Below are 16,491 nucleotides of genomic sequence, written 5' to 3' on the forward strand. Positions count from 1 at the left end.
AGCACCCGCTAGGTCCTTAATTAAATCCTGTCAGCCCCACCAATGCCGCCAGATACATGGATTTTCAACTCCCCAGTCCACCATAGGTTTAGAAGGATGGATGAGAGGTGCTGTGCGAGGCTGTGCGCCTGCACCTATAGGGCCCAAGACTCCAACTCGCACGTCGCTTCTTCCCGCGCAGCCCTTGCCGCGCAGCCCCCGCGCAGCCCTCCCCTCAGTGCGCAGGCGCAGAGGGCGGGCGGAGCCGCGCGGGTAGAGAGCCTCGGAAGAGCACGGCGGCGGGCATGGCGGCGGGCACGGTCCGCGGCCTGGCTGTGGCCGGTGGAGGCGAGAGTAGCGAGAGCGAGGACGATGGCTGGGAGATTGGGTATCTCGATCGGGCAGCCCAGGTAGCAGAGGAGACTTTGTCTTCACCGCGCCGGGATCGGCCTTCTCTGGCCCTCTGAGGCCCGGCCTCGTGAAACCTCTTCCTCGCCTGTTTCCCTACCTTGATTTTCCAGTGGATAAGTAGCCTTTTGGACTTCAAACCAACCCGTAAAGTTTTCCTCCTGTTTCTCTAATGTGCTTTCCATCAACTGTGCTTCCTTAGGTTGTCGATGTTGCTCTTCACTTGGGTTTGGACTCGTCATTACCTGGTCCCTTTAAACATAAATTTAGACATGAATTCTCTACAAACTTTTTATGTCACCTCCGTCAAAAAAGAAAAAAAAAACCTAAAGCCAAAAATTATTTCCTGCTGCAGTGGAAATTAAAATATGTATAACAAGATTTTTTTTTTTTTAAACTTTCTTTGTTTAGAAATTAAAAGGACCATTACCCACTGAAGAAAAGAATGAGACGTTTAAGAAGGCGTTGACCACAGGAGATATTTCACTGGTCGAAGAGCTCCTAAATTCTGGTGAGAGATGAGATAGTTTCAACCCAACGCAGTTGTCTAAGTTCACAACTTTTCCTTATTTTAAAAAGGATCGAGTTGCTCTTCTAATGGCATCACAGCAAATGTTAATATATTGTGTCCTACATATCTTTCTCTACTCTTGAGTTCCCTTTGCCTTTTCTTCCTCTATTCACAAATTTAGTATGTCACCCTGTTCTCTTCCATTAGTTCTTCCACTTCTTCAAGAGGCTTACTCAGACTAACCCACCCCCATTCATAATTCTTACTTTCCTCAGCATTTCCTTGATATCTTGTTATATCTTTCTCAAGAATTGATTATAGTTATGTACATTTTAATTATGTTCTTTCCCCGTGCTGCTTGTGTGTGTGTATGTATAAAATGAGGCCTGAGGTAGAAATCAGAATATCTGAGTGTCTGCTCCAGCTTTATTGCCTATTCAGTGTGCTTTCTTGGGAAAGCCATTTAAATTTCTAGAGCATCAATTTCTTTATGTAAAACATAATTCTGGCCTGGATTCCACAACCTTTTTTCTGTGGATCAAATTAAATATTATATGTTTTTTAATTGACCGAGAAATGTGAGTCGTTGATAATAATGATTGAAATTATCCAAAGGAGTAACAGGCATTTACCATATACTTATAGATCCAAAGCATTCACACACAAAATAGTTAAATGAGATTGTATATCGAAAAATGTTTTTCTGCTATACTAGAGATGCTTCACTGTTTAGTGGAAAATAAATCATTTTAGAAAAACAGTACAATTTTAGGTTTGATTACTAGCCCTGTTACTTATGGCTCTGTAATCTTGACCAATTTACCAAACCTGCCAGAGCTTCAATCCCCACCCCCACTCCTCTTTAAATCGACATGCATTATATCAAAGGGGTTTTTTTTTGGAGGAGAAAAATTAAAGTGAGAGCATACATTAATAAAGGTCTTCAAACATGTAGGCATTTTGTAAATATTAGCTGCTACAACAAAAGAAGAGTCCATGTGACTTCGTGGACAGTGGAACTTGAGTTTGTAATTGAAGAATGAAATTGGGTAAGATTCGAAGAATTGAAAAAGGCCTAATACCTAATATAAACACATGCAGAAATGTGCATAGTGTTGGATGTGATGGAATAGGAAGAAGTTTGTTTTTGAAGAGAACTTGCCTTAGGAGTAGTGGGACAAGGTGCAACAAAGTGATGAGGGCTCCCGAAGGATTAGGACTTGAAAAGAGCCTACTGGAAAGCAGAAGGTTAGTCAGCCTTTTAAAATTGTTTAATCACAAAAATTTTAAAAGTTCATTTTAAAAAGACTAATAAATATATAGATATAAGTAGAAAGATACCTTTGTCCTCACTTTCACCCCCATCACCCCTGATGTCTTATTTTCACAGGTAACTCCTGTTTTAGTGTTTTTTGGTTTCCTTCCAGATATCATTTAACACTTTAAAAAATATTTTTAATTTTTTGTTTTTCAAAATCTTGTGTTTGACACATATTTCTCTACTAGTTGAAAAGTTTAATGAAAAACGAAAGCTCCCTTTGAGTCAGCCACTTTTGACAGTTCAAAGTATCTCAGTTTTTGTTATTCTGATAGGTAGTAATATTTTCAGTTCTCTTTAAAGTATTAAATACAAATTGTTGTCTTTCAGATATTCAGAAAGGTATGGAGATGTCTCTCCTTCCCCTGGAGAGTACCTCTCTCCTGTAGTTGGTATTTATCTTTTTTATGTATATCTTAAGACTTTTACTCTCTATATACCCCAAAACAATATAGTGTTATTTTGAATTTTTTTGAGTACCATAAATATATTGTATCAATTCTCTTAAACTTACTGTTTTTACACTATGCCTAGAACATAATAGATGTTTATTTGAGCATGAGAGGTGATGATTTTTAAGAATTTTTGTACGAACATGTCACATTTGCTTATCTTTTTCGTCACATTGTTTCCTTTTTACCTGTACTGTCATGGTTTGAAAAGTCATGTCAGTAAGGAAACAATAATGAGAAAAAAGTCTTTTCTCTGATCTCATTCATATGCTTTCAGTTGCAGAGTTTAAAGTGGAAAATTTGTCACACAGGTTGAGCCAGCAGTGTATCTATGTACTAAGATGATTTTGTTGTTTTCTCTCAGTAATTATCATGCACATTATATCAATTAAAATTAGACAGTTAGGAATTGACATACATAATCTTGCAGCAGCTTAGTGTCCCTGCAGAAAAAAAGTGAGTTCTCCCCCATCCCAAGTTTGTATGGCTTCAGCGATATGACCTTTATCTTTGTGAATTGGAACCCTTCATAGACTATAAAACACTTAATTAAAAGGAGTTAAAGGCAGGCCTATCCTAAGTGATTTTCACATACAGGTTCTCCTTCTTTTGAAACAAAAGCAGTCTATTTTCTTAACATTAGCAATTATTTCTTAGGTTGAAGAGAGAGATTACCATTTAAATCTTGATCTCTTTATAGAAGAGGCTTTATATGAATTTTATAGGTTGTGTTCACTGCCTCATTTTATCCTTGTTCTCATGTCACATCTATGCTCTTCCGCAGCCCTAGATCCAAACCTAGATCAATTCAGCCATTTTGTTTTTCTTTTTTATATGGCCAAAGCTGTCAATGCTGTTGGAGAAAATGAGATGACTCCAAAGATTTGTGCCATTAATGACTTGAGGATTTTAAGGTCAGCTGGTTCTCATTTGTCCTTAACCGTTAGCCCTTCCTGTCCCATTCTGGACAGTGGCTTTAAAACTATCCTGCTCCTCAGGCCTGATATCTCATCTATGCCTCTCCTTATTTTAGTACACTGCTCGTCATTCATTTGTCTTAGGCAGAACCTGATGGTCATTTTTGACTTGTTTTTTTCTTTCAGTTTTCCTCCTCAAAGTACTTTTAAATTCTGATAATTCTGCCTTTGAAATGTTTTTATATTCTATCCTCTTTCTCTCCACTGCCCTTGCTCTGATTTTTGCATAGGCTTCTAGCCTCATAGCCGGTCTCCCAGCCTCCTCCCACTCTCTACGGTAGTACCTTTGTTGTCTTTATAATACAAGTATAACAATATTGATGCCTGAATCACAAAGTACACTCTACATTTCTTAACACTACTTTTATAATCTAACCCTAACCTATCTTTTTAGCCTTATGTTTGACCAGTCACTGATCGATAAGTTTTGCATTGGGAAGGAAGTTAAGGGACTCTTAAGAATATATGTGGTGTCTGCCACCATAGAAATGTATAATATTCTGATTAAAAAGACATATTATCTCTGTAAAACCTTTTCCAGCTCCTCTAGAGAGAAAACGATAGCATATAAAACCTGTTACAGAAATTTTATGTATAATAAAACATCAGATCAGGTCTCTTGAAACATTGTACTTGCAGTGAAAATGAAGTTAGCTAATTTTCTTAAGTCTCGATATAACAATTTGCTACTTTTCTGAAGCCATTATTACGAAGAAATTCCTTCCTGTTATAAAGAACATGATGATATCACAGTGCCCAGTACTTTAAGTATATTAAGGTGACAATGATCTTTTGTATTTTTCGGGAGTGGAGACTTTTAAAAGCTTGTTTTTATTTTAATAGGCATTAGTGTAGATTCCAGCTTTCGATATGGATGGACTCCTCTTATGTATGCTGCTAGCGTTTCCAATGTAGAACTGGTTCGGGTTCTTTTGGACAGAGGTGCCAATGCAAGCTTTGATAAGGGTAAGATGTTTTAAGTATTTAACATATTGGAAAATTTACTCTATATTTCTCTGTTCAGAAGCCTAATTATATTCTGTTTAAGGGTGGCGGTATATACTTTCCATGCTGTGTTTTCATATATACACTTTAAAATCTTTGTCCTTGAAAAAAATAAATAAGGATAAGATGTTTGATGATGTAACTGATTATGTTTACTGTAATTTTCTTGATTCCCAAGTAGCTATTATGCAAAGTGAAATAAAGAAGTTTTAAAAAAGTCTTCCTGTAGTTATATTAAGTAAATAACAGGCAAAAACAAGTTAGAAACCATAGAAATTTTGAAAAACTCTCTTTCTAAAGAGGTAGATTCCATTTGTATTATCTTCATAACTGGTTGTATTATTATGTATCTTAAGCTTCTATACTAGAGGATTTGGGTTATTTTTATAAAAGAAATATGCATTGAAAGAAGACATAAAAAAGCTGACAGTTTTGTAGAAAATTATTTGAAAATCAGTCTTTGGAATATAAAACTTCACTCTGAACTATATTACTTAAATCTGTTTCAAATATACTTTATTCAATCTATATTTTTCTATTATTAAATAATTTCTACTCAGTAGTGCTTTGAGTGCTTTTGAAAAATAGAGTATATGTGCAAATCCAGCTTTATTATATTAAATTATTGATTACTTATTTTTAACATGTTTCCAACAGGCAATTAAATTTATTTCCTAATTCAGGTATAGATTTTATTTTAGAATTAATTTTCACATTGTTTGTGCCTACATTAGATATTTGTAAAACTATTTCTGTTTTTTCTCATTTAAATTCCCATGTTATCGACAGTTTTATGTTAAAATATTTTTGTTATGTCATGTTAAAATACCACCCAATGAAAGCTAAATTTAGGAATGAATTTTTTGAAAGTGTATAAAATATTCTGCTCAAACAACTAAGTTTCCTTTCTTTGCTTCTTGTAATCAGGGAACTATCTTATAGTTAAAACATTTTATATTTTTCATAGACTGTTTACACAAATTCTTCTATGCATCTAACAACAACTTCATTGGGCAAAGAGGGCAGATATTAGGTTTATATCTACAAATTAGGTCTCCTGAGATATTAAGATAGCACTGTAATCACAGTTTATTAGTGGCAGAATTGGGACTAGACTCTATCTTGTCAGTATTGAACCACTAATGTAAACCATGACTGCCTCTACCTATTTTAAATTTCCCAGTTCTTAAGAAGTGTTTATGTTTTTAATCTACCCTAATTTTTGCTAATGCTGTAGGAGCCAAGGGAAGAAGAGATTTTGAGTAAACTGGGTGAGCTCAGATAGATAAGTAGAAAAGGACTGAAAAAAAAAATAAATAGATATGGCAGTTAGGTCATTTTCAGTAGGGTAATTTGGGCATAAGCCAGATTTCATTGAATTGTCAAATGAATAAGGAGTAAAGAAATGAAATCAAAGAATATCAGTCATTGTTTTTAAGTCATGAGTTCAGCAAGGCAAATTTTAATCAACTGAAAAGTGTTCAACTCTGGGCAGTATCTCTACACAGTGTCCATGCTCTTAACTATTTTCCTATTCTCTTGAAGAAATAAGAATAGGGAAAGGACATTAATAAATGAATTATAGATATAATTTGAAGATTAAGGCAGTTCATCCTTGATCTCATTTTTTGATGAAGGAAGACATTGCTATCTACTAAGAGTAAGAGATTAGGGAATAGAATTTTAAGTGTACAGTAAATAATGTAGAATCTTTCGAATGGTAAAAGGAGTCAGTCAGATGCACTTATTGACGTGGCGGGGCGGTTCTCATTTTTCTGTTCATTCTAGATAAGCAAACTATTTTGATAACTGCATGTTCTGCTCGTGGCTCAGAGGAACAGATACTGAAGTGTGTAGAGCTATTGCTTTCAAGAAATGCTGATCCAAATGTTGGTTGTAGGTAAGAGCCTTACTAGCGTTTAGTAATGATGGATACTTTTATTTGATTATCAGACTTAAAATTTTGATAGCATAATTTTTAAAAATCATAAACAACGTGTATTTATTTACATGGCCATGTACTTGAAGGTCTTAAGTTACGGTCCCAATTGTATATGATTATCAAAGGAGGAGCATACGATGAAGATCGTCTTTCAACTTCTGCCTTTGAGAACACTGGCTAAGAATTTGAAATGAAAAGGAAAGGAGCTATAGTAAACTGTATCATTTCCTATAAAAATATACTCAAAAGAATATTATTAAGCTGTAATGATAAAACATCTTAAATTAGTGTTCTTTCTAATACTAAACAATTTTACACAAATACTAAGATGTATATGCTAAGTAATATATCAAAATGTTTTCATTTTCCAAAGACTTACAGTTAATTACATTATATCATATATGTAATAGTGCCTAGATGCATAGAAAATAAGTAGTAAATGTATCTTGCATCTTTCGAAATGTCAGTAATTTTTTTAAATGAATCAGATTGCTTAAAATTTCTATTATTGACTTTCTTCTTTGGCTTCATTTTTCTGTTAAATCTCTTTCTGTTTCATTTATTCTTAAAATGAAGAGAATAGGAAGTAATTCATCCAACAGAAATACGTATAGTATGAATAGAATAATTATTTGTAATTCATTAATTCAAATAATAATGATTTGGTGCCTACTATATAGAAATAACTATGCTTGACTCTTTTTTTTTTTTTTCTGATTTAGTTTATTTTATGTAACACCTAGAAAGCACCTTTGGAAGGTACTGACAGCTTTACATAATTCCCAGATCTTTCCTGAGATAGAAAGATTTTGATTTAGTACTGTGGTTCTGAAGCATGATCTGTGGTGCCTTCCAGTGAACATTTGGCAATGTGAGGAGACATTTTTGATTGTGACACCTGGGAGAAGCCACTAGCATCCAATGGATAGAGGCTGGGCATGCTGCTCACCATCCTATAGTACCTAGAACAGTCTCTCAAAACAGAATTACCCATTCCAAAATGTTAGTCAGTAGTGTTAAGGTTGAGAAATTGTGTGTGAGAAAAGTCAAGGCTTATTGAGTAGGTAATCAGTATTTAACAAACAAAATTTATTGCAGGAAAAGAACTTTCTACAAATTTTTAGTAGATCAAATTCATAGGAACTTTTATTCTGCCATATATACTTTTGATTTGATTGTACCTTGGAATTGGGAGCTCCAGGACACCTAGCTGAAGTAAACTAAGTTGGGTGCTGTAATTTTCTGTAGTATCTTTAGAAGTGGTCTATGATAAGATATGCCCCTCTGGGTTCGATGGAAAATTGTTTTTTGCTGGTTCTCTTCAAAAAAACTTTTTTACTATTTCTACAAGGTATTATAGATAACCAAGCCTTTACCCTTCCAAGTGCTTACTATCTTATGAAAACACTGGAGAAATCAAGCAAGCCTGTGTCATAGGTTCTAGAATATTCTGCCTCATTAAGAACTAGAAAGCATCATAGATCCATAGGGTATATCTGAAAGAAACGTCCCAGTTGAACTAAAATGACAAGGTTAGCATCTCATACCAAAACTGTAAGGTAACCACACAATTTTAAGACAAAACTCTGAAGAAGCTGTTGAATTCGAAAGATCACAAGATTGCACTGTGCTGAGCTAAAATACATAAGAGAATTTTACAGCATAGTTGAAGAGCAATTTGCATCTAATTAACACATGTAAGAAATACCCGAATAACTGTTCAGCTGCTTTTATGTTAATGCTCAAAGCATAAAGCAATAACATGATTGAATTGTGTTTTTTTGTAGAAAATGAGGATATTGATAGACCTAAAAAGAGAAAAAGTCATGATGAATAGTACTTTCAGGCTGCAAATTTTATAAAATGGATGGCATTAGTGTGCATTTGGGGATAGCATGCTGGCAATGTAAAAGAAAAAAATTTCAAGACACATGGAATGTGTAATGAGATTGGAGGGAATTTTATAGATAATTCATTAGCCGTGACAAAAAATTGTAACCTGTTAAAAGATCGAAAGTTTTAGTTTCTTTTACAAAGTGTCAGAAGATGCCAGAGATACATGAGAAAACTATTCAGATGTAAAGGAGAAAGAGGTATTTAGATGAATTTATTTTTAGACTGTTGACATAGTCTCCTGCTGAGAAAAATTCTCTCTCAAGAAAAAGGGCACAGGGAAAGAGTTGGCTATAAAACTTATAAATGGCTAGTTTTTGTTAAAGCTAGATGGTCGTATACTTGTCGATTGCAAAGAAAGTTGAGCTGTAACTTTTCTTTTTAACAAATAATGCCAATAGTCTTATTTCAAGAAGTTAAAGTAATAGAAAAATCTTAGAGATCAACCTCTAAGATAGAGACTGAAATCTCAGTTCCAGTATATCAAATAATATGGAAGCTCTTCTGTATTTTATGGACATAATTCAAAAGACAGTCTTATTTTATATTTAAAATGGAAAAAACAAAGGGGTTTAACAGAAGCAAGATTATTGTAGATTTTATAATGGAAGTGAATCACTTAAATGTACTACTTGGTTTTGTTTGCACTAAAAGTGAATAGGAGAATAAAAATTCAGAGGAAACTGTTGAATTTTATATACTTAGAGATTTGCTGAATGGTACTGAGGAAATTGTAGTTTAAATTTTTTGTGTATAATTTACATACAGTGAAATATTCAGATATTCAGTTTACAGTTAGATAAGTTTTGACAAACGCATACATTTATGTAACTCGTACGCAAGACAGAATATATTCGTCTTCCTGGAATGTTCCCTCATGCTTCTTCCCAGTGTTTTGGATCTTATTTCTATCACTATAAATTAGCTTTTGCTATTTTAAAATGTTACATAAATAGAATGATATAATAATTTGTGTTGTCTCATTTCTTTTACTGAGGACAGTGTTTTAAAGATCTTATCCATGTTGTGTGTATCAGTAGTTTGTTACTTTTATTGGTACGGTCCATTGTATGTATATTACGTAATATATTTAAGAGATATGAGGAAGTCTTATGGCCTCACAAAAAGAGCTGACCCACTAAGGCAGAAAGTTGATTGCTTGGGAATTAAAAGATAAAACAGAATAATATATGAAAGGCTGTGAGATTGTTAGACTATTTCAGTATGCAGAATTGAAAGTACGTTAAAGCTCTATGCTAAGTCCGCATGAGTGCTGACAACATAGTGCATGTTTCTCTGTCCCTAGCAGCTCCTGTAGTCACCTGTAGTCAGTTCCTTGGCTTGTCTTCCCTAGTGATTTCATCTCCTTTCTTACACCCTCCCTAGATTCCTTATGTATTTTCTTCTAAACTTTTTATAAAACTATTAAGTTCTGCTCATTCCTTTTCCTCCTTCTTCAGTCCTCTTTCCTTTTTTCTTTTCCTGTGTGCGTATGAAATGTTTTTATTGTAAAACAAATATGTAACATAAAATTTGCCATTTTAACCATTATTAAGTGTACAATTTAGTGTATTTTTGGACTGTGAACTTTTGTCCCAGTTGTCTGAGGCCTGCAATCTTTGAGCAATGCCCACTTTTCTAGCTTGAGTTCCTAGTTAGGCTAAATAGAGATGAGCGCCTTGTGTTAGTCCTTCAGATAGCTATCAATCACTATACGCTTCTTTGTTTTTACCTACTGAATTGTTCTTTTGGGAAATCACATTTGTCGTTTGTTGTTTGTTTTGCTTCATCAGGCCTTTTGTATATGCATTGAACATCAGTATGCTCTTATATAATTTTCAGCTTTTAATTCTTTCGTCATTCTAGTTCATTATTATGATGAACATTTAATAATATTCAAATTTATTAGATAAATCTTGTTTAAAAGAGCAGCTCTCATCTGCTTTGAAGTTTTATGTTGCTCCTAAATTTTACATGTCAGTAGATTTTCAAATCTGCTAATACCATTTTATCCCTAGGTGTCAGTGTATTTTTGTAAAATTTTCTTAGTTTTTCCAACATTTCTTTTTCACCTTGAAATGGCTATTGGGGAAAAAAATCAATTTAATGTGGTATCATGTATTGTCTTTCTCTGCCATGGCAAGCAGTTTAAAATTTTCGATTAGTGCCTCAGTTCCAGAGTAGTCTCATTCATTTTCTCTTCAAATATTATCTCAGTCCTTTTCTCGCCTCTCTTTCTTGGTCTCCGATCCTTCTCACTATATTTTCAGTGTTTTTCTTCTTTATTGTACATTTCTTTGTTTCAGTGTGCCACATTCTGGATAATAGTTTCTAATTGGCCTTTTAGGTCATTGAATCTCACTTTACTCACTTCTCATTTATTTATTAAACTCATCAATTGAGTTCATAATTGCTGTTACTTTTTTCTAGAAATTTTGTTTGATTCTATTTTAAATTGGCAGTGTTTCTATTTAGAGCTCTTGTTCCCTGAAAATATTTTCAAGCTCTAAATCAAAACTTCTTCAATATGGTAAACATAAGTCTAGATATAACATTTACAATATCTGAAATCTTCATGGGTTTGTTTCTGTTAGCAATGGTTTCTCATGTTTCTCACTCATGACTACATGCTAGTCATTAGATTTTAAAATTTGTAGGAGTAGTCTATGGCCATGCCACCCTGAACGTGCCCAATCTTGTCTGATCTCGGAAGCTAAGCAGAATTGGGCCTGGTTAGTACTTGGATGGGAGACCACCTAGGAATACCAAGTGTTGTAGGTGTGTAAAAAAAATTGTAGGAATAATATGAGGCCTAGGTTGATCCATCAGAAAGGATTTTGTGTATTTCTAAAAGGTGCCTAGGGCTCACGTAATCTAAATTCAGGAATCAAAATTCCCCTGACCATTCTGATGATACACACCTAAAGAGCTAATTTATTTCTGGTTCATCCTTACCCTGATAGTGTAGTCCTTATAGTCACAGCTTAATGTGTCTTGAATATGGTTTAGTAAACTCTCCACTTTGTATAGGCCCAGAGCTTTGAATTTTTTCCTCTTGATGTTCAGTGCCACCAAAGCCACAGCTCATTTTTCCCACTGGTTTCCTCAGGACTGGCACATGCCCTCAAGGCAAAGGCAACTGGGAATGCTGAGTTTATTTAGCCGTTTGGGTTTTTGCATCTAGATTTTGGTACAGTAGTTCCCTGATATCTTAAGAGTTCTTCAGTTTTTAAGAAATAAGAAAAATAAATTTTCACCTAGCTGTTTTAGATGTCTTCACAGTTTTGATGCAAATTATCTAGTTTGCCATTACTGGAAGTAGAAATCAGCATCGTGTAATTTTTTAAATTGTTTTTTACATATATATATTGTTAGCTTTTAATTTTCTGTATTCCATGCAGCTTTTTTTTCCATCTTGTTGAAAAGAACATTGATTTAATATTTAATGATTAGCTTTCTATAATAGTACATATAGATCTTTCTTGTTCTTTTATTATTTTTTCTTAATTTTAAAAATTCATTTTATTTTCCTCCTGTGGGACTAATGATAAAAAACTGACAACTCGAAAGCCATTTTGAAATTAATACAAATCACATCTTATGTTTCTCTTGGATCTTGCTACTGCCAGTACTTAGCACAGTGTACTCTGTCTAGCAAATATGGGAATTTCATACTGATTTATTTATTTAGGCCTTAGAATTTGTTTCTGGGGTGAGGTTTTTTATTTTGTTTTTAAATGAAACATTGAATGTTCCCTGTGTACTGGTCACTGTGTTAATTGCTCTTAAATGTGTTATCTAATATAATCCTTACAACTCAGAAGTAGATGCTGTTATTTGTCCAGAACAGAAAATTGGCACAAATGTATTTAAGCCTTTGAATGTAGCAGAAGTTTGATAAGAGAATTTACAATAATTTAACCCAAACAGGATCTACCATTGGAATGTATTTATATTCCCCATCTTGTCTATATTTAGGATTATTCAACATAATCTATTTAAACAGCATGTCTTTTCTAATTATTGCAAAACACGTTTGTGTTAAATCACCTTTATATCTTGTTTTTTCTCTCTTCCCTAAATTATTGGAGGTTGTTGAATATTTTGATTTCAGAAGTCCAGATTGCAAAAGATAGTAGGTGAACAGAAAAATATTATCACTTTAATTCAGCTTAATCATATTTAGTCTTGAAAACAAGACTTAATTGGAACTTAACAACTATGCCAGAATATGGACTTATCATTCCTTTATTTCCTTTTGTATAATAATGCAGTAACCAATATTATAAATCATTAAAGTCTAAAAGGTTGATATGAGATTATTAGATGCATGATAGAATCTGAAACTTTCTTCAGTCTAGCCTTAAATTTGGAGTTGACATTTTTATTGTTAGATTAATAACAAGCCTTTAAAAAGTATATATAATAAATGTTTCTCTTTTTAGAGCCCCCTTACCCCCCCCCCCCCCCCCCAGTTTGCTGAAGGATTTTCTTTCTATATAGAAGACAGTTTTTCTGGCAGAAGAGTTTGTTATATCCAGAATGCTCAGTCATGAGATGAAGGTTTCGTAAAATGTTTCAGCATTTTAATTTAAATAGGTTTTTTTATTATCATTGATAAAACAGCACACATTAACTAATGTCCAAGGTTTTGATGTTAATCATTGTGTGATTGTTAACTTGTTGAATGGTATTGCCTGTTTTAATAAATAGAAAATACTCTGGGAAAAATGTTGCTTTCTTTCTCAGAATATAAATTTAGTTGTAAATGTCACTAAGGCATTTTGGTAGATTAAAGTGTAATTTTGAATTACAGTATTAACTTATTTTTTAGTTATAAGGAAATAAATAACATCTTTGCTGAAGTCACAAAAATATTTTCAGGAAGAGTTTTTTAAGTAGCTAATTAAAACATTACTAGAAATTATTATTTTCTGATTGCTTTCTTACTGTATTTTTTAAATAAATTGCTTGTCCATAGTCAATGCCTGTCTTTATCTATACGTAGGAGCTAATCTTGGTAGCAGTTTTACATGTATGCAGATAATTCCAAATATCTTAGTGTTACCTTGCATATTTAGGGCATAGCATTAATGTTGCTATTCATATACCCGGAAATCTACTTGGTCATTTTGAAACCACAGAATAGAGAAGATACAAATGAAAAAGCGAGTCGATGAAAGCCTGTGACACCAGTCTCTCAAAACACATGCAAGAAACCATGACTTAAAATTCAAAAAAAAAAAAAAAAAAATAACCTACGTCCATATTCTGCCTAGACTCTGGTAAATTCTGTGCTGACTAAAGCTTCCATGGGGAAGAGACCCGTGCCATTTCTTCTATTTAATTGTGATCACATGGTCATATCTAACTTCAAGGGAGTAAGGAGATATAATCTTACTGTGTTCACAGAATGAGAATCAGCAACATTGGGTGGACATCCCTGATGATTTGCCACCTAAATGTATTTTCTTCATGGCCACAATTATTATATTTCCTTTTTGCTGTATGCTTAAGGCAATAATTAATTTTGAATTTTGAACATAAATTTATACCAAGAAAAATTGGTATTTTTGTCAAACTTTTTCATTTACTTTTATGAATACTTTGTCCCTAATTTGTTCTTTCTTTGTAATGTCTCTTAGATTGACTGCAGTTTTGATGCTTATAATCCCACCTTAAGGGCTATTTCTATAGCCTCCTGATTGTTATTTTAGACTGCACTATGCATTTTAGTCAGCCCTGTATGCTGTTACCTGTAGAACACACTTCCTTTTGTCTATTAGGTGAAATCCAAAACTCTCCATAATTTGATCCCACCTATTAACTAATCTCTTTTATTTCATTTATACAATTTTAGCACTGTTCCTCAGATACATGGTCATTCCTACCTCTATGTTTATGTTTTTACTTTTCTTTAGTTTGGATTATCCTCTCCTTCCCTCACCACGTATTCAAATTATGCTTTCCAGGGCCAGATTAATAATCTATTAAGCTTTCCCATGCAGTTATAGCCCATAAGAGTACTGTTGGTTTATAAGCTATTTGGGGTGGGGAATGAGGTTGGTTAGAACATGGTTAGCCATCTCATGTGTGTTCTCTCATTGGTTTCATGTATGAAAGTCTTCATTTCACTTTGAGCTACTTGACTACTGTGGTAACATAAATATATTTTTTTTATTCCTTCGTAATTCTTTCATATGATATTTATCAAGTTCTTATTAAATTTAATAGATTTGAAGTAGAATGATCATTTCTCTTTTATTTGCAAAACTTAAGCATATAGTTTGTGAAGTAATTAATATCATAATCCATTTATGCCACAGAAAGTTTGAAGCATGACTTAGAGCCAGAAGATCTGGATCCAAATACTATTTTGAGAACTTGTCCAAGTTAATAAAGCTGTTAACTCTTTTTATAATCCGTGAAGCTCAGTGTCCTTAGTGATTGATAGATGTGATACCTAGCTAGCCAGTAGGGTGGCTCTGAGAATTAAAACAAGATAATGAATGTGAATGTACTTAACATGCTGCCATTTCATAGGTTCTTATCAGATGTTACATTTAGTTAATAATATTGTCTGTGCTGTGTTATGAGAGTCGCAATTCCTGATTGATTTATGCAACTATACTAATAAGTATACTATTTTTCTTTAAACATTTATTTTAATAAAGTACACATAAATGCATGTGTATTCTTATCCGTTGTTTTGACTAAACATTAAAAATGATTATTTAACTATTTCAATATGCAAAAATATCTAGATTATTATTGCAGTCAGTCATAAGTAAATGAGAGTTGGGGAGTTGGAAAGAAAGAATATAAACTACCCTTTCTAGTAGCTTAGCAAGAGAGAAGACATATAGGATGTTGTCTAAATGAATGTCACACACATTATTGACTTAAGCAGTTAGTCTTTCAAGTCTGTTCTAACTGCTGAAAGAAGGAATTTTTTTTTAAGTGAAACTGGAGTTTGCCTAACACTCCTTAAAAAGATTACTCAGGTAATGAATATAATGATTTCAATGTTTTGTAATTATAAATTATAATCCATCTTCAGAAGCCTCTCTTTGGACTTTGGTATCAGTGAGGTTTAGGTCATCTATATTTTCACACACACACACAAAATTGAAATAAAAACCAAACATATTTCATGTATTCTGACATTTTTTTCACATATTAATATCTCTGAAATTATTATGCCTCCTAAAATTGAGGATGTTTTAGATCTAGTGAAATAGATTTGTTACCTATTTTAGTAGTTTCTTCTTAATTTATAGTTTCTATATTTAGGGACGTGTGGTAGTACTAGAAGTCCTGAGAGAAATGAGCAGTGTAAAAATAACATTTTAAGCTTTCTCTCAAGATTTTATAGCTTTCAAAAATTTAATTTTTTCTTACATAAACATACTGTATTTTAGCATTTTCCCACCAGAATGGGTTACTTTTTGTATGTTAACGGTCTTGTGCTAAAGAATTTTAGAAGGATGATTGCTGATACAAATGAAGTATAAGAATGAAAAATTAATGTATCACTATACTACCTTATATACACATATAGATGGTATTTTCCTAGCAAGAATCAGAGTACTACAATTATATTTCCTTTTGGAAATTTTTCCCACATTCCAATGTTATGGCAACAACCTCATGACTACCTATACAGTGGTCCCCCTTATCCATGGCTTTGATTTTCTCGATTTCAGTTACCCAAGCTCAACCATGTATTGCCAGAAAGTACAATGCCATTCACTTCACTTTATCTGATCATGTAGGTATTGTATCATCTCACATCATCATAAGGATTAGGGTGAGTACAATACAATAAGATATTTTGAGAGACACCACATTCATGTAACTTTTATTATAGTATATATTGTTTGTAATTGTTCTGTGTTATTAGTGTTGTTAATCTCTTACTATGCCTAATTTACAAATTAAACTATCGTAGATATATATGCATAGGAAAAAAACGTGTATATAGGGTTCGATGCTATTTGTGCTTT

General features: G+C 33.3%; 1 protein-coding gene and 1 pseudogene across 1 annotated transcript in view; both read left to right on the top strand.

Moving 5' to 3' along the window:
- Positions 1–281: 281 nt before the first annotated feature.
- ASZ1 (ankyrin repeat, SAM and basic leucine zipper domain containing 1) overlaps positions 282–16,491 on the top strand; it is a 52,815-nt gene continuing 36,605 nt past the window's right edge. Inside the window, exons 1-4 of the mRNA XM_016135475.2 lie at positions 282–389; positions 799–898; positions 4,489–4,611; positions 6,439–6,550. Coding sequence (XP_015990961.2) covers positions 285–389; positions 799–898; positions 4,489–4,611; positions 6,439–6,550 — 440 coding nt within the window. The 5' untranslated portion in view covers positions 282–284. The remainder of the gene's footprint in view (positions 390–798; positions 899–4,488; positions 4,612–6,438; positions 6,551–16,491) is intronic.
- Positions 11,148–11,266, top strand: LOC118611089 (annotated as a pseudogene).

Source organism: Rousettus aegyptiacus, unplaced genomic scaffold (assembly GCF_014176215.1).
Source record: "Rousettus aegyptiacus isolate mRouAeg1 unplaced genomic scaffold, mRouAeg1.p scaffold_m13_p_13, whole genome shotgun sequence".
NCBI classification, from domain to species: Eukaryota; Metazoa; Chordata; class Mammalia; order Chiroptera; family Pteropodidae; genus Rousettus; species Rousettus aegyptiacus.